The sequence below is a fragment of the Pocillopora verrucosa genome, chromosome 2 (genome assembly GCF_036669915.1).
Source record: "Pocillopora verrucosa isolate sample1 chromosome 2, ASM3666991v2, whole genome shotgun sequence".
Lineage (NCBI taxonomy): Eukaryota > Metazoa > Cnidaria > Anthozoa > Scleractinia > Pocilloporidae > Pocillopora > Pocillopora verrucosa.
In genome coordinates, this window is record NC_089313.1 from 11097017 (window position 1) to 11119035 (window position 22019).

General features: G+C 37.9%; 1 protein-coding gene across 1 annotated transcript; it reads left to right on the top strand.

Moving 5' to 3' along the window:
- Positions 1-9032: 9032 nt before the first annotated feature.
- On the top strand, positions 9033-11087 carry LOC131780617 (uncharacterized). Its single transcript, XM_066162833.1, has 3 exons — positions 9033-9270; positions 9431-9936; positions 10284-11087. Exons 1-3 carry the CDS (start codon positions 9033-9035, stop codon positions 11085-11087), a joined length of 1548 nt encoding a protein of 515 aa, XP_066018930.1.
- Positions 11088-22019: the final 10932 nt, after the last annotated feature.

A 22019-nucleotide genomic window follows, 5' to 3' on the forward strand; every position in this document is an offset into this window, starting at 1 on the left:
TATGGAAAAGCCGAAGTTGTTACACACAGGAACTTGTAAGTCAACAAGCACGCGACATGACTTTAAAATCTCCTCTCCTGTTACAGTTTCCTTATTATTTGTGCGATAATGATAATAGACGATCAAATTATAGGCTAATGAATGTTTTGTTCTGTAACAAGAGCCCTATTTCCTGATTTTAGCAAATCTCCAAAGTAATAAACGACAAGAGAAAGAAACGCTACGATTTCCCTTCGATTTTTCGCCCACATGCATCTCTCTAAACGTGAAATTTTCCGTTCCTACAAAAAATCTCGAGAGTTTTTCACATTTTTCACCTTTCTTGATCAATCATCTTGTATAAAGAGCCAAAAAATGTAGGTTTATTTGGTCAAGCGACCGCCTAAAGCAAGAATTGCGTGACAGGTGTAGTTGAGAGAAACTTGTCACAGTCGCAGATTTTAAAAGGCATCCAAGTCAAAAATACGGTAGCGCCCAAAGATTTTTTTGATGATTTTCAGAGATGAAATAATGGGTTATAAAGGGGAATCAAGATTAGTGTTGTAGCTTTCTGGCAAGGGGAGATATTTGACCTCAAAGTTGTCAAATATTTGACCTCAAAGTTGTCAAATATTTGGATGAATCGAAAAGTCTAAAAACACAGTCGTTTCTTTGCCTCTGTTGATTAACAAGCCGTCAGTCAAATTGACTGATACTTGTGGCGAACATTAACTAAGGATGGAAAAATATGTGTGCAAACCCTCAGAGTAATTGGTTAAATACCATCGTAGTGAGAGCTTTATACATTTTACCTATTTTGAAGCGAAAATGGCAATTTTGCAAATCCTGAAAAGTTTCCCTCAAAAACTAACAGAACTCCTTATAAAGGTTTTTTGTAAGTAGATAGTGATTGAAATAAAATATTCTGATGGATGTGATCTTTTGGTTAGGTTGAGTGAGGAGTACTGTATGTGGCAGTGGAGGCAGATGGTGCGCCATTTGGCAAGGATGACACAGTCACTGCATACTTAGTTAGCTTTCTCAACCTGCCGAACAGAGTACAAAGTTGTGATGATAATAATTTACTCCTTGGTGCCAACTGTGAAGAAGATCATCCACTCATGAAATCTTACTCAAATCACCTGAGGAAAGAAATGGAACAGATTGAAAAGAAGACATTGACCACTGAGATAGTGGGTTTCTGTTCAAATTTGAACTGACACCATCTGACATGAAATAAATGTCATCCCACTTACGAACTATAGGATATAGGAACTTCTGAAGATCAACTCTCTTTCAAAGGGCTCAGTTGTGAAACTTCACATTGGCATTTGTTGTCGTCGAATTCAGAGACGCAGTTTCTATTTACTCAACAGTCGAGGTGCACATTGAGCAAGTGGAAAAGCTAAAGACCTCACGCCAACACTTTTTCAATGCCGACTGTTTGTTGCTTAATGGTGTCACTTCTACTGTGAGAACAGTTGGACACGAAGGGTAACATCTGGACAGGAAGTTTAACATCTGAGGCTTTGCTATGGATTAGGCCTCAATTCAATGCAGGGTAGAGAGGCAAAGCATGTTAAGCTGGCTTAGTATGGGGAAAACAAATGTAATGCCAAAAATAGCTTACAGCGGTGGAGAGTGTTTAAACACAAATTTGTCCACAAGATGTGCCTGAGAGAAAGGGACCCCAACAGCATTGCTTATTACATCAAAAAGAGGAATATCAGCGATTCTTACATTCCTAGGAGAGTTTGAGATTGTCAACTGTTGATAATGAAGGGTGAGATTTGCTCAAGTGATGTCATGAAGGCCAAAAAAAAAACATCTTGAACAATTTATCGGTCAAGTCAAGTTTGTCCACATATGATTAAAACCAATGGAACTAATTAAACATACACCTTTGCATCTGTTTGTTCAGTGCTGCAAGATACTGCTCACATTCCAGTATCCTTAAATGAAATTTAATGATGAGAACTTCACCACCTAACTGTGCGCCAACAGAGTAGGAAACTTCAGAGGATACCCTCCTTCACTGCAGTTAAAGTCGACCTTCAATAAGAATTTTGCCATACATATTGTGCCGCTTTTCTTTTTACCACAGGAATTAGATGGACCAAATGTAAGTAAGGCAGGGGAAAAACTTACCTTAGATCCAGTTAAATAAAAAAAATCGAACCGATTATATTCAAATTCTTCCATTGATGTTGACACAACAGGAATTGCTGTGGATTGCTGTAAAGCTATTGACAGTTATCTCTTTAACAGAAGGATGGCTGACCAGGCATTCACTAATAGTATCTAATAAAACTCTGTTTGTTTTGTTTCAAAACTTTTATTTTTTCTTAGTGACTTTGATTTTCTATTGTAGAATAAACAATGTTATAATGTGAATAAAATATTTGGGTTGTTGCTGGACTTGAAATTTGTGAGTGTCTTTTGAAAGACCTTCAAATTATTGACAGATGTTTCCATAACGTGATAATGAACCATAGCTGGTTAAGCATTTTCGGTTTTCAGATGAATTTTCATCTTTGTCATGTTTAATTTCTATAACTTGACATGCTCTGCATACGATCAAATCATCATGAGTGATTTGAAATGAAACTGTTTACATTCCGATACATACACACTGATCAGAGCACTGGATCAGAGGTTAACTTGAGTGTTTCCTACTTTAAAAAGCTCAAACCGCTTGAAATTGGGAACCTCAATTCTCAAGCCTTTTTTTTAAATACTCTTGTAATGTAGTAGTTACTTATAAATTTTTCTTTAATTCTTATTCTTACTTTATTATATCTTTAGAATAACTTTTTCCCCAACTGATTTATTTTTTAACAGAATCTAAAATGATCTGATGATCGATAAAGAATATCCTTTTGATCAAACGCAACCCTATTTCACTTTTGTAATTGACTTTTGTTTTGTCAGTGCTACACAACAAGTATAACAAGTGCTGCACAACAAGTATAGAGTCCACAGATCTCCTCAGGTGAAACACTTGTGCAAACTGAATAAGCAAAAGCAAAGGTAAAACTTTTAAGTTTCTCACTATGTTAATGAACTTTGGGGAAAGCAGAAAATGTTTTTCCATGCACTCGCAGACACTTGAGAAATTGCTTGTTGGTTATTGTGCAAATATCATAGTATCCTAACAACAGTCTGATCACACAAGCATTGTGATGCCCTGTATATCTTATTACTTTAATCAAGATTCTCCTGCCAATTACAAAGCCCAGAGCAAACTTAAGTAAAGTCCAATTTTGGAAACCAGTCAGAACAAACTGTCCACAGTTGAACAAAAACTGGATAGTGGCAAAGAACAAAAGAATATTATTATATGATGACGTACTACTGCACATTTCAAATAACCCCTTATAGTTGAAAATATTTCGCTTGATTGGCAAGCATTCCATCAGCTTTGAATAGTGATGAGGATCTTCACAATTTTATGAGGGTGATTCTATTAAAATACTAATACAATCGTGCATAGTCACGGTCTCCATACATCAAAAAATGGGCAAGGGAGAGATATCTTCAAAATCACAATGTAGGGAAAATTTAACAAAAGAATTGTCATCCAGTGTTATGGTCCAAACTTAGAGAAGATTAATGAATGAACAAAGGCATTTTTATCATCGTTTTTACATTTATAACTGTTTATAAAACACTGGACTCTAACTTGAAAGCATTTTGTGCGAGCAATGTGTACTTCTTTGACAGCTCCTATCGGAAAAACTTCAAACTTCAATTATGGTTTTTGGTCCAAAATTCAATAAATCTACATGTGCCAAAGGATGCCTCTTAGGCACTGAATATACCCCTCATGGGAGGTGGCAATTTTTCCAGCAGTTAGGCAGTCGTGATGCATAGAAACATAGCTTCAATGACCTCAAATCATCTGAAGTCAAATTTTCCAAGCTTCTTTTAGGGGAAATTTTATTGAAGGTTCATAAGAATGCTACTGATGTAAACCAATGTGGTAAATCACAGATTCAGCTTCCTCACAAATTCAGTCAACCCAGCCTAAAGACCACATCTATCAGAATATTTTATTTCAATTACTATTCACTTATAAAAGACCTTTATAAGGAGTTCTGTTAGTTTTTGAGAGAAACCTTTCAGGATTTGCAAATTGACTTTTTTCCTTTCAATACTGTCTTCCCACTTAATATAATCCTTTATCAACTCAGCTACTCTCCAGGTAATTAGTGGTTCACAATACAACAAAAGAAAGATGGTATTTTACATGACTTGTTCAGACGCTGGAGATGCAAGAGTTGTGCCAACTCACTTACCACTTCCCTCAGGGTAATAGTTGTGATTAATCATGGAATAATCTGTCAATCTCAATCCCAAGTGACAGCCACACTGCCAACTAAACACTGGTTGACAAAGAAGAGCAGAAGATGCATTTTACATGTGCATCTTCTTGGCAATTATTGATCGATCACTTTAGAACAAACACGAGGAAGTTTTGCCACACTGTTATTGGTACATTGCATAAACAAACAGATAGCACCCTCCATCTGCTCAACATTCTAGATATTCTAACAGTAAATAATTTGTATCAACACAATGCTTTAAAGTTTTTGCATCTATGGCAGAAAGGCCTGCTTGAGTGGATCTACTCCAAAATCATTTTCAATATGCAAGCAGTATTCATGGATACAACACCAGATATGCTGCCAAAAAATTTATGTAAACCTTGAGTGTACAATAACTCTGGAGAACAAGCATTTGCAAAGAAAATAAAAAATGACCTTGACAAAACAATAGAGAATCTCGATAAGGGAACATCGAAGTCATCACTGAAAGTCCCACTCTGAAACCAGAAGTGCCAGCGCCCACCCAAGCAGAAGTGGAAAAGCTTTAATCAAAAACAAAGCCTGCTTTTCTGAGCATTTTACCCCGTATGCTGACCAATACATATTGCCCAATCACAAAATCCCAATCCAAACGTAGCGGCTATTTAGCCTCCTGGCTCTTCATTTGAACTATTCCTCAGTGTTCTAAGTATTTTGTATTTTAAATTTGTAATGTACAACAGTGTATAAAGTATTACATTTTATGCGTAAAAAATGGTCACTGAGTCACCAGGAACTGAGACCAATAATTTCAGACCTTTAATACAACTACCAGCCAGAAAAAGGAAACAAAAATTTGCTTCATATGCCATTTATACAGCAATCTATGAAGGTCAGTAAATCAAAGTAAGCAAGTGAAAAAAACTTTGTAAAAGTGAGCGAAGAGAACTAGATGCTGTGCGCCATGCATTGTAAGTAATGCATATGCCCCTTGGAGATTTAACAGAATGATACAGTTGTAGTAATGACAAACAAATTTAATGAAAATTAGACACCTATGCCTAGAGAAAAACACTGTCAGGGCTATGTAAATAGATTTTAAATCGATACTTTGAACTATTTTTATTCGACCAAAGAATTCTTTTTATCGGTCTTGATATCTTGATATTTACATGTTTGCAATGAAGGTAAAGTCATACCAAGGGGTTAGACTTTTCTTTGTATAGATATTCCAGACTGTATTTTGATTTTTTCTACCGTAATTTTAGTTTTTATCAATTTTTTACTCTCTTATTTGTAATGGGTAATGATATAATTGTACGTGGATCACATACACGAGTAGCACCATGCACAAAAGTTTGCCACTCTCATGCTGACAAACACTAAGAAGTTCAACACATCTCCCCAGCCCAGCAGGGACAAGGTTTCTCCTATTTTAAGAAACAGCTGCTAGTATGCAATGTCACACAGTTGCATAATGCTATGAACAGCCTTGAGCCCTCATATAATAAACATAAACAAATTCAAACATTTTCTTTAAGGAGGCATACTTTGCCTTAACTATTTAGGTCACCTCTAAAATGTGTTATAAGGCCCAGATGTTAGTGTAGAATCTCCTTTTTTGCCATCTTTTCATCTCCTGAATTTCTGTTATTCCCATAAATGCCAAAATAAATTTAAACCACAAGGAATATATATATATATATAATATGCATATCCACGCCTATTATTCAAATCTGCAAATAGGCGTCATGGTAAATTTTAATTCTCTGTTCCATTGTTACACAGTGGACAACTTCATTACGTTTCTTGAGTGGTGATAATTCAGGTTGGTGGAAGATAAGTAATATTTCTTTGAAGCAGAGGTTGCATCTTTTGCTTGCGCTGTTTTAGGGTGATCTTCATGAAAGGATGCCCCATGAAATAAAGTGGTCAATGTTATTTTCTTGAAGGGTCCAGATATGTTTGCTGAGTTCGGTAGAGTTTCTGTGTTTTGTGTGTTAGAACGATGCGGTGTGGTTTCTGTATCTAGTCTTGAAGTCGTTTTCTGTAAGTCTGATGTATGTCTCAGCGGTGGTGTTGTCCTCACGTGCGACAGTGGCTTGGTAGATTGGTGATGACTGGAAGCAGTTTCCGTTAAGTGGACATGTGATCTTCTGTCGGCAGCTGCAAGTTTTGCTGTCTTTTGTGTTGGTGTTATCTATGGTGTCATTGATGTGTTTGGATGAATTTACAACGCATTTGTTGTGGTTGTCCATGATCTGTTAAGTGTTATTCATGCAGCTGTAACTAATTTTGATTGTGTTACGATTAAAGATTCTTCTGAGTTTGTGGTCTTTCGAGAAATGCTTGTCTACTAGGGCAGAGAATTGGTGTCCAATATTGGTGCTGACAATTTTGCTGAATGGGGGGTTGTACCAGAGTATGTTGTTCCGTTATCTGCTTTTTGGTTGTTAGTTGTGGGTGGTTCGTAGTGTAGAGTGTACCAGTATCTGCATTCTTCGAGTGCTTATTGATATGGAGCCGCCCCTCCATATCAAAAAGCATTCATCAAGTGCTTTTGATATGGAGGAGCGGCTCCATATCAAAAAGCACTCGACAAATGCGGATACCAGTCCACTCTACATTATGAACCACCCATAACTAACAAACGAAAAGACAGCCAACGGAACAACATACTCTGGTGCAACCCCCAATTCAGCAAAAATGTCAGCACCAATATCAGACACAGATTCCTTGCCATAGAAGACAAGCACTTCCCGAAAGACCACAAACTTAAAAGAATCTTTAATCGTAACACAATCAAAACCTGCTACAGCTGCATGAATAACACTAAGCAGACCATCGACAACAACAACAAACGAATTTTAAATTCATCCAAACCCTTCAATGACACCGCAAATAACACCAACACAAAAGACGCCAAAACTTGGAGCTGCCAACAGAAGAACACATGCCCACTTAACTGAAACTGCCTCCAGTTATCACTAATCTACCGAGCCACCGTCACACGTAAGGACAACAGCACCACTGAAACGTAAATCAGACTTACAGAAAATGACTTGAAGACTAGATACAGAAACCACACCACATCATTCCAACACACAAAACACAGAAACTCTACCGAACTCAGCAAACATACCTGGACCCTTAAAGAAAATAACATTGACCACTTTATTTTATGGCACATCCTTTCATCAAGATCACCCTACGACAACGCAAGCAAAAGATGCAACCTCTGCCTCAAAGAAAAATTACTTATCATCCACCAACCTGAATTATCATCACTCAATAAACGTAATGAACACGTGTCTTCATGCCACCACAGAAACAAACAATTACTGTGTATATTAACAATTGAACAAAGCATTGAAATTTCCCGCCATGCCTTTATGCAAATTTGTAAATTATATAAATGATGGTTATGAATATTCTTCACAATAAAATCCCCTGATGAGTGAGTAATCACGAAACGGGCTTGTAGGGATGAAAGTATAGTCTCTGTTTTTTTCCGCTATCTCATAAATATTGCGCTCTACTTCTACGTATCAAGCACTGTACAACAGAAAAATCAGATCACAGACTTCCTATATGTATATCTATGTATAGTTTTACGTGAGGCACATGTCTTGAAGGGGAGCTCATGAGATAGATCTCTAGCAAGCTACAATCAACATGACAACTAACTTGCCGAGACTTTTCTCTTGAGGTAGTGATTGTCCTCTGAGATGACCAGTAAAAAGTCCTAAACCATTATAGAAAGAAAAGAAAGGCAAACTAAAGAAACACCCCCTGTGAATAAAGTTGTTGATGCAGACTCCTTAATTAATAACATGCCTTGGACACTCCACTCCACCCTACCAACAAGGAATTGTTAGGTCTCTGAGGATAGTCTTGACTCCTGTGAAAATTGCACTTTTTCAGTCATTGCTCCCTCACTCTGGCCAAACAAATAGACCAAATAAGAACTGTAGCATGCTTAAGTTTCCTTAAGAATAAAGTTTAGACATTTTCAATGAGTTATTCCTTTTAGCTTTCAAACACCTCAGATTTGTTCCTGAATTAACAAATATTAAACTTATAATGTAATTTACATATGCATTAGCAACTTTGATAGGTGCTTTTGGTCAATTAGTACAAATAACAATTATCATTACTATGATTATACGAATTAGCAGCTATCTATGACACAATTCTAACCCCCAAGAGGCGTTAAAAAAAACTTTTCAAAATTTCTCTTTTTAAACATTCATACCATTGACTGATGAAGTCCGTCGAAATACGGACGAAATATTTCATAAGTTTTAACTTTTAGCTCCGAGTTTGGAAAAAAATTTTTAACTTTTATTATGCTACCGGAGCAGGAAATTAACGTTTTTGATTGTATCTTACGACAACATGGACGCGAGTCCTAAAGATGGTTAGGAAAGGAGAGAAAACGCTTGGAAAATCGCTCGCTCGGTGGCAGAATCACAAGCACTTTAACATCCGATGCAGATATAACAACATTACTCCAAACAGCCTGAAAACTACGAACCTGTATGAAAGGTGTTAAGACCATGAAGATTATTCATAATGCCGAGAAGAAACTTCTTCAGGAACGAATAAGACAATGCAACTTTACGATCAGAAAGTACGAGGAGAGCGTAAAAGAACTGAAATCAAGTTTACAATCCAAGGTGTCAACAGAGATAAACAATCGAAAATCTAACTCTCTTCGAGAAAACACATTCGTCGCACTTTGAGATGGCAAAGAGCCGCCAGAGGCAAAAGTTTGACCGCCCACTGATCAGTAAAGAAGAAATTCAGTCACCGACGACAAACATTGGAGATACCAACATTGATCGGACAAAGTGGGTTATGAATCTCTCTGACCGCCCTCTTTCCGACAGTGAACGCTCGGTTCTCATGAAAGGTCTGAATTTTAGCGTAACTCCATCAAAGATTCCAGTTGATGAGATCGTGACAGCCACTGAACTGGCCTGTAATCAACTAAAAAGAGAAAAGCCAAGCCGAGAGCCTGAGAAATGAAGTAGATTTAAAATCGTAAGCAAGAGCAAAACCCCCAAGACCAAACATCAGCAGAGCTGAAAGGGAAGCCATTAAGGCTCTGGCGAAAGACGATTCAATTGTAATCTTACTAGCGGACACAGGGCGCACTACGGTAATCCTAAACAAACAAGATTATCACAACAAGGTGAAGGCTCTCCTAGACGATACCAATACGTATGAAAAATTAACATCTGACCCAACCAGAGCCATCAAAAACAAACTCATTCAAACCTTGAAGGAGTGGCGCAAAGAAGAGAGAATCCCTAATTATCTTTACAATCAACTGTACCCCACAGCAGAGAATGTCCCAAAGTTCTACGGGCTACCCAAGATTCACAAGAAAGACGTACCGCTACGGCCAATAGTTTCGAGCATTGGTAGCGTGATGTACGACACTGCCAAGTTCCTTGCTAAGATTATGAAACCTCTTGTTGGCCTCAACAGTCATCACATCGTTAACAGTGAAGACTTTGTCAACAAGATTGCAGAACTTGAAGTACCCCCTGGACAGAAACTCGTTTCATACGATGTTTCCTCTCACTGTTTACCAGCATTCCGATCAATGAAGCCATTCCAGTTGTCAGAGCCAAACTGGGAAGTGACCAGAGCTTACCGGACAGATGCCCGTTAGATATCGCCCAATTATCTGTTTACTAGAGATGTGCCTCTCGAGCACATACAGGTGTGGGAGAGTTTCTTCTCTGCAAAGATCACATTCCAGGGTGAATTCTATAAACAAAGAAAGGAGCCGCAGTGGGGTCTCCAATTTCCCCTGTAGTGGCCAATCTCTACTATGGAACAGTTTCGAGAGCAGAGCTCTGGACACCGCCCCCACCCCTCCAACTATGTGGTATCGATATGTTGATGACACGATGGCCAAGATTCACGAAAAACGCCGTCGATTCCTTCTCAGAACATCTAAACTCCATTGACCAACACATCTAGTTCACTTCGGAACAAGAAAAGGATGGCAGGATTCCTTTCCTTGATACCTGTGTGAGTATTAACCAAGATGGTTCTACCAAGATCTCCGTGTACCGCAAACCTACGCACACGGACCAGTACCTAAACTTCCAGTCAAACCATCATCTACAACACAAAAGAGCTGTGGTTAACACCCTTATGTTGAGAGCTCAGACCTTGGTTACGGAAAACGAGGACAGAACTAGAGAAACACAGCATGTCAAGCAAGCTCTAAAAATGAATAACTATCCAGAATGGATGCTAACAATACCACATCCAAAATCTACAACAGAAGATACCGAAGAGCCTCAAAACGAGAAGAAAATCTATGCATCAACGCCATACATCAAAGGTATCTCGGAACGCCTGCAAAGAGCGTTCAAGTCACACGATGTTACACTTATTCATAAACCCGTCAATTCTTTAAGATCACAATTGGTACGTGTCAAGGACACAACTGTCAATCTCAAGAAATGCGGTACTGTGTACCAGATCCATTGTGAGAAGTGTAACAAGGAGTACGTTGGCGAAACGGCCCGCGCTCTGGAAATCAGAGTGAAAGAACACCAATCAAGAAGTTCATCAGCTGTTCACGAGCATTGTCGCCTAGAGGGCCACTCGGTGGACCCAAATAAGACAAAAGTACTATCAACCGAAGTTAACACCTTCAAACGCAGGATAAAAGAAGCTATTCAAATTAAACTTACGAAACCGGCGTTAAACAGAGACAATGGTTACGAATTAGCAGCTATCTATGACACAATTCTAACCCCCAAGAGGCGTTAAAACAACACCCGATATATTAATAAGGTCATCTTTCTTTGAATCTGACATTGATCGACCAATCGGTGAGTCTAGATTCAACCTGGCTTTATCAGACTATTGATCATAAAGCTCAGATGAAGAAAGGGATTTTAAAAGAAAAGTATATGAGCTAGTATATCTAAGCCCGTTTTCCTCAACTATCTCTATTATTTAACATGTGGCCAACTTCAACTGTTCTGAACAGTTCTCTGAAAAATGTTTCAATTTTATTGTACAGTTTCTGTTTGACTATGTGCATAAGACAGTAGGTACATAGTTGTTGATTTATTGTTTGGCAATGTTTGCTCTACTATAAATTACTTCAGTGATTCAATCAATAATTTTTTGCTTTCTGCTTGTCCTGTATATCTAATGCCCTACAATTTCCTTGAGGCAAGTGTTTTTCACATGAAAAAGCCAGTTGGAGGACGTGGCCACCTCAGACAAACAAGTAAAGAAGATTCAGAGATATCATGGTCTAACCATTACACATAACGTTCTGTCAACCTCAAATCCATCCGATAGTGAGATAAATGTAGCTGTTTACACCATGAAAAAGAACTTGATAGCCATCTTACACCACTCTATCCAAGCTGGAGATTCAGCAAAGAAACTCAGATTTTGTCCCCTTGACGAGAACTCCTGGTTTGACTGGCAACAAGAACGTTGACCGATAAAAGGATAACTGCTTTCCCCAGGTTTTTGTGGAATTGTTGCACCCCACCCTCGTAATGTCAAGTTACACAGAACTGAAATGAATGCATCAATTATCTGGTTTGGGTTCAGTGCCCAAAGCATAAATGTCCTGATGTGAAAGTGATTCCCTGTGCTGTGGTTTCTACAGTGTTACATTTTTATCATGGAACTGTTAGCTGCCAAAGATATCATCAAAGACCACCATATTTTCACTCACACATTTCAATTTTCACTAGTTTGTACACTTGTAGATTTTAAAGCATGTTGTAATTCTAAATAATTTTATTCGTAATTTAGTCTGTACTTTCCTAAAAACCATTATAAATAGCTTTTATAATCATTAATTGCAAGTTTACTCAGAATAGTGTTCTAGGAGAGGAAATAAACTACTGCATGGTTACTCTGGGAGACTGGAAAGACACAAAGGCAAAGAAGGTTCAAGTTAACCAGCAAGGAAAGCAATTCTAATTCAGGCCAAACATACAGATGAGAAATAAATGCACCCACCCAATCTCCCTACTTGGAGACTTGAGGTTATTAAGGAGCAAATGGTAGATCATGAAGACATTTAGCCATAAACTCATCTGAAAGAAGCAATCCCTTCTTCCACAGTTACAAGTTCATACATATCTTTGCCTAGTGATCCTTTTTATTCTTTATATTCCCCTTTGGGAGAGCCTTCATGTGTCTGCTTTAAATGCCAAGGTTAAAGCTACCACTCAAGCCCCAACCAAAGTACAGCACATGGAAAACTCAAACCTTCCAAAGACTGTTCACAAGAATTGACAGATACAAAATTAATGTTCTTTAATACCATCTGTGTATGAAAAAGACAATTCCTAGTTTTAACTAGTCATAAAAGATTTTCAATGAGTAAATATCAGTTTTGCATAAACTAAGTCTTAATTAGTAAATTTGATACTAATAAACATAGATTTTGTAATGCAAATTTTACCATGTATAATAGTTTTTAAGGACCATGCATAATATTAAATTTTTTCCAAAATTACTTTAAATTTTCTGCAATTCAGCTTACTAGCTGCAATGTGATATTGTGTGCATATTTTGTGCCTGATAAACCCACTAAATTTATCAAATATTTATCCAGCTAAGAGTTCTGCCAAAGTTAATCCAACAACAAAGATAAGTCCACACTGTTGACCCCCTCAGACCGGAAGTAGCTTTCATATTTTTCATATTTTATCGTTTAATTCTTTTAATATTTTATAGAATATTTTGTAGGGTGCTTTAGAATATTTTTATAATTTTGGTGCTCTAGAAATGTTAATTATCATTATTATTGTTGTTGTTGTCCAAGACACACGAAAGCAGTGTGGACCTATTTGTTTTGTAGAAGGCAAGATCAGGGAACACGACTTTCTACTCATTAATAAGCAATTGATTTGACTATTTTAAAAACTTTATAACTCGTTTAATTGGTGACGAAAAAAGAAGGTAAAGTGTATGGCCTTACATCAAAATGGTCACCGTTCATCGCAATGCAGATGACTCTCATTCAGAGTGCATCACTGCAGTGTGAGAGCAAATCTACTTGTATCACCGCTATTAAATGTGGTCTTTAAACTTCTGTAAAGCCAGTGATAACTATTAAGATCATGGTAACATGTTCCTTGCTCATCTTTAAGAATGTTTAATTCTTTCACAATAGCGAACTCAATACCTTTCAACTCCTTGACCTTAAAAATAAGACACTTGTATTCCCTATAGAAACACTTGACACCTCCGCTTTAAATTAACCACCCTGGGAGGGTAAGGTTTTTTAATTCCTTACTCCCTTGGCACGGACGACAGTCAAATGCACCTGAGTCGTACCAGGTAGGAGGGGGGCAGGTTGAAACAACACATAAGCTCCTGTGTTCAAGTGTCCGTATGTTCCCCAGACTTCGCCTTCGGCCACAAACACTGTAAACTGGAGGGAACTCACTCGATATTCTTTTTCCTTCGAGGTCTTTATCCTCGTGAGGCCGTTCCCGCTTCATTACGACCCTTCCCATCACCAGCTAAAACCCTAATGGCAAGAAATCTTTACTTGAAAATGTTTCCCAAGTCAAGAGTAAACCAGCGCAGTACAAGATTTCTAAGATCAGAGACGTGAACAAGCCTCTGGCACTTTGGAAAGATGCTGATTTTTCCACCAAAAATAGCCCATTCTCCGAATTAAGAGCTTCAACTTTTCTTTTGTGAAAAAACCAAGAGACTTAACAAAAAGATTCTGCCTACATTACGATTGCTACGATGCTAACCTCATTACCACAAAACAGCGGTTCAACCCGACATCTTAATGCAAATTTCGATCAAGAGGCCAAGCCAGTATGTAAAATTAGTTCTCAGACCTCTAGTATCATTGAAACCTTGAAATTTCAAGGATTTTGGGTTTCATTGGGACTCGAAAGACTAAGTGTAGCTCTGTTTCGTTAGAGATTTATATGCCCCCACTTTTAACGTGCTAAAAGGTATAGATAATAGCTGTAATTAAAATTAGAAATTATCCACCTCAGTGCTCAGCGAGTTTTCCTGAATAGACCATTTTTTGTGCATTATTTTATGTTATTTTATTTTTCTGAGCAATAGATATGGCCCTCGTAAGAGGTTCATATGATTTTAATAGTGCTTCATCAGATATTCTTAAATCATGTATTCACATATTTGTTCATCATAAGCAGGTTAGATTTAGTTTTCTATTTCTTTACTTATTGTAAAGCGCCATTGGGCTAGATGGAAATGGCGCTACATAAACTTTGTAATTATTATTGTCATTATTATTATTAGTAGTATTATTATTATTTAAGTTATAAATAATGCTGATTAGAGGGCCTGTTCCCATACCGTACACGATTTTTCAACATTCCTTTCAGCTGACATTTCGTAAGCGAAGAATGGTGAGCTCCTTATTGTTGTTATTTCACGCGCTTGAGATGTACTCATACTCCTTGTCTTTCCACACGACTACATTTGCGCTTTTCTTATCGTAGGAAAATCCTATCAGTTGTAGTTCCATCGTATTTTGATAATAGAAATATATCATTTGTAATAAAGTTCAAGCCCTTTCCTGCGCTGACCGACAATACTATCCAACAGTTTCAAATCTCCAAACCTTACAAAAACTCCCTATGAGCAAGTGGCATTTAGTACAGCAACAACAATTGCTGAGAGAAATCCTCAAAAAACCGATAATATCGTACAGAAACAAATGATCACTCAGACATACTCGTGAGAGAAAATTGCGAGGGCGAGAAAACTGAATATACCATGGTGTTTCGTGTAAACATTTGTAGCTAATACAGAGAAAACTGGACGTACTACTGAATCATCTAGGCATGTCAACCTCAATTTACACGGGAGCATTAATTAAGCCCGTTTCTAAAGCAAAGAAATACTTTTTATGAGCTCGCCTATACCTGTCCCAACCCCTATCCCGCATTCGAATCGGAGTATGTCCCGGTCTCGCCTTCCTATCTTCATCCCGCATCTCACCTTTAACCTATCTTGTATTCCTAAGCCTCATCCTGCATCCTGCCAAACCTATGTTGGACCCTCTCTACCACATTCATTCAGTATACGGGATTCACTGTTGGATTTAATACACTGAGCACGCAGGAAATCTGCGGAGAGCGCATTAAAGTTGTTGAAAATGTTTTGATTACCTTTATAACTAAGATGCAGTCCTCCCTTGATTAGGCCATTCTCTATTATCTTTAGATGCTGGATAAGTTTCCATCCATTCTGACGGCAGTAGCTCTTTAGATGTTTATTCGCATCTTTCACTGCTCTAGTGAGTTCATCCCATGTGGAAGTAAGCCTCGATATAGCGGAGGTGGCGTCGGATGAATTTTCGATTTGTCTATGATTGATTCAGCATCTTGCAACACTTTTTATATTTAAGGTTATTGGAGCCGACATAGAGAACGACTTGGTCTGGCGAATGCTTCAGGCTGGCTTTGAGGTTGGCCTTCATAGCTTTTGAGGTGGCCCTACAGAATAACTTGACCACTGCTGGATGGCCAACGGCTTTTTCTAGCTTTTTACAACATATATTTGTCTTTGCTAAGGAAGCTCCAGTTGATAGGGTTGTACATCAGTGTTGTAGCCACAAATGCTCGTTACATGTCCAACTTCACTTCCAAAATGGCTAAACGAAACGAAGTTCAGTAATAAATACGTAACCGGTTGCAAGAAATGGATTACAAGTTATAGTTGTCACAATTCAAGGTAAAGAAATTAACAAACGAGAAAACAAAAATAAAGGTAAACAAAAGACACTTACAAACGTCGCACGAGATGTGGGTCAACTGCCAAATTAAAGACGATGTAAAGCGACGTAAAGCAACGTAAAGCGGCATAAAGCGATCGACAGAGAAGGTATAAACAGTTAGACGGTTCGAATAGTTAAACGGTTGATCCGAATGAATAAAATCCGCGGTAAAGACTAATACAAGGGACATAAACAAAAGAGAATTATGCAGGAAAGAGTAACAGAATATTGATGAAAGTTATGCGCACAGAACAAAAGGCACGAATGAACTGTGACAAAAGAAGAGCACGAATTTGTAATCAATCGAATTTTTTACGGCAGCAGTAATGGAATTATCGGAGACCTTAGCAACGGACTGTGTCCCATCCTCATTGTTCCTTTATTTTTGTTTTTAAACAAAAGGGAATTATGCAGGAAAGAGTAACAGAATTTTTTTTTTTTTTTAAACAAAAGGGAATTATGCAGGAAAGAGTAACAGAATATTGATGAAAGTTATGCGCACAGAACAAAAGGACCTTAGCAACGGACTGTGTCCCATCCTCATTGTTCCTTTGTTTTTGTTTTTTAAATCCTTTCCTTTTCCTTGCTAACAACTTGCCATTGGTTGCGCATTTGTATTGTCAGAAGGTATTTTTGACTCCTCCTCATTAATTGGATTCATTGCCAGAAATGACGGACAAAATGGCGGCAGTGGTGGTTTGCTGCTTGGGAACGGAGTATTTAGAAATGGCTGGGCGTTACAATAACATGTATGGAACAATGAACTAAATTGAAAAATAAAAATACCTCGAGATGCTGCGCATGTTTCCCCGACCTCATCTTTTTTTCCAGAACATCTGACAAATTCGAAAATATAAATAGATAAATCAACGAAACTTCCTTGTAAGGTCCAAATGCGTATCAAATAGGGTGTTTTTGCTCCAGTGTAACTCGTTCAAGTGTCTGAGATTTGTCTGAGATATCCTCAATCAAAGGTCGTAAGGTTAGGCGTCTTATAACAAAAAGTGTTTCCCCGACCTCACATAACATTCTCCTGTTGTTGTAGTTTCTGTTAATGTATTTCGCGGCTTCTGCCCATGCAGGAAATAAGTTCCAAGGAAACTTAAAAAAGGCAAATTTTATCCTGTAAATACGTCTGCAAATGGACCGATATGAGTGTGTGTGGAGTTCGAGAAACCACCGTGGTCTTGCGCAAAATTTCTTTACGACAGGCTTCCATCTTCTTTCTCCCAAAACAAACTTTGTAACCTGGCTTATTCGGCTGTGTGGGCACAGAATGTATACCCATTGAAAGAACTGGAGATTTGAATGAACCGTTCATCAGACACGTGCGTTCTAATACATCGAGGAAATGGGACTTGTTATAGAAAGCCTAGATTTACCCACTTGTAAATTTGATTTTAGAAATGCAGAATCCTTCACATAAAAATATAAGAAACCCAAAATACATTACAGCAATGTCAGATGTAATTTCAAGGTACATGCAGAGAAGCTATGAATGGAAAATCTTTGTCCCAGATCCAACTTTATCATATATTAAACAGGCAGTAAATATATCATACCTATTACTAACGATATGGCATGAAAATGTTCAGGATGGATGTGATCATATTGAATTTCTTAATGCCACGGTTTCCAGATCATGGTTTAGAGTTAGTTGAGAGACAGGCTACCCTATCCAAGGCAAGCTAGAAAGAGAAGCCAGAGTTGTGGCAAGCAAATATGGGCAAACTAAAGGAAGAAAAAGGGAACAGCTTCAGTCAAAATATCTCACTTTAAGCATTCTATACAATGAACTAGTGTCTATTGAAGGAGCGGAAAGGGACCTTGATCTCACAAGAGATGAGCTTTCAGACTGAAAGAAAAATTTTAATGAACTAGAGGAAGAAACGCAAAAGCTGATACATGAAATGAGGGATTTGCAAAGAAATACAGAGGAAGAAAGGACTCTGCAAAATGAACAAAACCCAACTTATTTCTCTCCTTCACTAACAACAGGGGAGGCATTGCTGCACAACTTCTATTTGGCTTGACTTTTATATCTCATTGACTTGTATTCACTTCAAATTCTGCTACCTTTCAAAAGCTGAAAACTAGAGGAAATAAATATCAATCAAAATGGTAAATTAAAAGCACCTCTGAGCACAATCAGTTTCATATAAAAACATAATTTAATGTTATTGATGACAAGCATGTTGTATTATGTGTTAAACACATTCAAATGTAAAAACTATATATCCTTCTTTAAAAGTACCTCTATCAACCAAATATCAATGCCTCGTTGGTGTTACAAAAATTATTAATTAGCCAAAAGTTAAGTTGGTAAATATTCTTCAATGCATGCTTTAGTATTAATTGTGAGAGATACCATCTCAAGGGGCATTTTTGGTGCTTGAAGAAGTTTCCTTGCTTGCACAACGAAATGCTTTGGTGAGTTTTCAAGGTAAGCTTTCATCTTTAAAGGAAAATCATAGGCCTTTCCCTGGCCATGAGGGTCCAGATATATACCACCAATAATAGAATGCAGACAACTTGTTAAGAGCCTGTCCACGAGAGCACCGGGCAGTCGTGCTACATGCCATCTCACTGATTTCAATGAAACTTTGCCAGTTTAAAGGGTCTACCTCAAAACTCAAAAAGACAAACCGGTTTCTGTTTTGGTTTTTTCCGGCGGGGGGATAGACCACCGCCCCCGGTTTTTCTTGGTTTTCACCAAGGAAATCGCTTCAAAATAGGTAAAATGTATGAAGCTCTCACTGCGATGGTATTTAACCAATTACTCTGAGGATTTGCACACATATTTTTCCATTCTTAGTTAATGTTCGCCGCAAGGATCAGTCAATTTGATTGACAGCTTGTCAATCAACAGAGGCAAAGAAACGACTGTGTTTTTAGACTTTTCGATTCATCCAAATATTTAACAACTTTGAGGTCAAATATCTCCCCTTGACAGAAAGCTACAACACTAATCTTGATTCCCCTTTATAACCCATTATTTCATCTCTGAAAATCATCAAAAAAATCTTGGGGCGCTACCGTATTTTTGTCTTGGATGCCTTTTAAAATCTGCGACTGTGAATTCTTGCTTTAGGCGGTCGCTTGACCAAATAAACCTACATTTTTTGGCTCTTTATACAAGATGATTGATCAAAAAAGGTGAAAAATGTGAAAAACTCTCGAGATTTTTTGTAGGAATGGAAAATTTCATGTTTAGAGAGATGCATGTGGGCGAAAAATCGATGGGAAAATCGTAGCGTTTCTTTCTCTTGTCGTTTATTACTTTGGAGATTTGCTAAAATCAGGAAATAGGGCTCTTGTTACAGAACAAAACATTCATTAGCCTATAATTTGATCGTCTATTATCATTATCGCACAAATAATAAGGAAACTGTAACAGGAGAGGAGATTTTAAAGTCATGTCGCGTGCTTGTTGACTTACAAGTTCCTGTGTGTAACAACTTCGGCTTTTCCATACCGCGGATGACGGGAAACTCTGTCCCCCTTATTTGATAGGAAATATCAATAGCCCCATAAAATTCATTGTAACTGCGTCATGTTTCCAAAAAATAAGACTGGAAAATGTTTTTCCACTTTCCACCATCAAGAAATTCCACGTAGAAGTAGTATTTGTTGCGTGACTGCGTGACCTTTCATGAGAAGTAAAAATTGTTGATCTTTTTTTTTTTCAAGAAGACACTTCTAGAAAGTTCTTAATCCTTCTTTTATCTTATTTTCCTGTTTTTTGACTGCAAATATCATCTACATTTGCTATTATTTTCGCCGATTGTCATGGCCTTTCCTGCGTGCACGTGCGTGCCAGTTCATATACAGCACTCTTTCGAGTTTCTTTGGGTGGTGTCGGGCTTAGGTGTGCAGGTCTGGCTCAAAAGATATCTGCACGCTGCAACACAGGTTCCTATGTTTGCTTCTTTTTCTTTATTTGTATTTTTATTCTCTGCCTTGCATTATCACACATTTATGTTTTTTTATTCCTTCAGCGCGTTCCCTCAGATTTGGAAGTAGGCTGTGAAAAGTCAATATTGACCAGAACTTAAACCCTTTTCTATCACTATTTGTTTCAGAGAACCCCTGTTATTTATAACTTTATTTCTCAAGAGAATGTGTTTTTATTTGCTATCTATTTCCATTAGAACATGAAACTAGGTCCTGATAAGTTTTTTTGTTTCGTGACTCCCAAAAACTGTGTTTGCGACAACATCAATTGAGAAATCAAAGGCAATTACGCCTGAGAAATTTGCTTTTAGCCATCTACCCGCAGAAGGCAAATCCATGTAATGAAACGTTCTAAGACCTCTGTAAACTAGAGACATTACGTGATGTTGAGGGGTCAAATATTTACACTAAATCTGTGACCCTCAAACGGATCACGTACTCGTACATGTAACGTCTGGAAAATATCACGCATATATCACACCGTGGGCGCAGCTAACGAATTCTATCCACTGGCTTCAATAGTAAAGAGACAACTTATTTACTATTTGTATATGAGCAAGCTTATTTGCCCTACTTGAAAAAATCCTTGATGAAGTCTACTCTTGTCAGACGAAACGTGTGGGAGATAAATACAAGTTTTTACTTTCTCAGTTCGTGCGGTGATGCTCACTTGTTTGTTCCGTCAAAAACGCTTTTAATGTGAAGTCAGGTCGACCTCGACAGAAAAATTTAGCTTACCCTGTCATAATCAATGGTTTTGATACCGTAACTATCCATTTAGGTACATCATTGGGCTTTGATCACAATAATGAAAAAAAATGTGCGTTTCCTCACGCACGCCACATTTATTCTTTGGAAAATTATTTTACTCGAGGGCGATGTCGCTTAGCTTGGCGCGTCTTGACTCTGACCGACGATAATTATCGAGGTGAACCCCATGGAATTCTTGTCATATTTTTTAAAAACTTTGGCTACCCTTGATTTGCACGCAGAAAAGAAAAGGCAAATTCCGAACGGTAGTTCAAAATATTTTATTTATTGGTCAATTTATGAACTGTTTTATAACAGCGCGAGGAAAAAGCAAAATTGAAACAACCGGCGTATCGGTCAAATGAATTCCAATTTTTTCAACAAGGAGTTTGTAATTTTTCCCGGTGAATTTAAGTGGGGGTCAATTTTTTGTGACAGCCGAAGATAGACATCTCTGAAACGTCTCTGAAACTCTTAAAGAGTTTACACTTCCGATAATATTTTCCTCCTTCTCGCAACAGCGCAACAGACATTGTTAATCCTATGTAATGTAGGTGTATCAGTTGTATTACGTCTTCATAGTGATGCCATGTAAGAAATCAAGTGTCTAAAAAGCCCTCAATTTAACCTAACACTCGAATTGATGGAGTCAAGATGGTGCAGTTGTCTTGCTCATTTGCAACTAACTGTAGAACCAAATGTTATTTTTCTCGCGCTGGCCAGGGACGGCAACAGCTCATACCTATAAATTCGTGGGTGTACAGCTTAAAAAAAAAAAATTGAGAGACGTCGATGTATCCCAAACATGCGTTTCGTCCGAGAAGAAGCTTGTTCTAGCGCGTATTGGCTTATTTGGAGAGTTACGAAGACCGCGATTTCACGATATGCCTCAAATATCGTGCACAACTTAGTGTGAGATTCAGACCTTCGGGTTCGTAAATGCCACTATCCTCCTCATAAAAATCGGAGACGTAAAGCTGAGAGAGAGGTGAATCTGAAGATGGCAGAAGAAAACAAAGCTGGTGGCGAGTCTTCCTGGTGGCAAGGTGACTGTAAACCTAATAGAACGCGTACTGTAACTGCTATCTTGGAGTCGGCAATGAATAAGGAAGAAGGGCAAGAAGAGCGCTTATCTGGACATCAGTTTTCCTAACTGGTGATTTGTGACTGAGATGAACTTTATATCATATGATTGCTAGGGGTACGCAGGTACTGTAGAGGCGCTCACATAAATAGAGGTG

What these genes read in the sequence shown, in the direction of transcription:
- LOC131780617 (XM_066162833.1), top strand. Translation starts at nt 9,033, where the DNA reads ATGGCAAAGAGCCGCCAGAGGCAAAAGTTTGACCGCCCACTGATCAGT. An exon ending in GACAGCCACTGAACTGGCCT is followed by an intron (nt 9,271 to 9,430) that starts GTAATCAACTAA and finishes TAATCTTACTAG; the next exon opens with CGGACACAGGGCGCACTACG. An exon ending in TGTCAGAGCCAAACTGGGAA is followed by an intron (nt 9,937 to 10,283) that starts GTGACCAGAGCT and finishes CAACACATCTAG; the next exon opens with TTCACTTCGGAACAAGAAAA.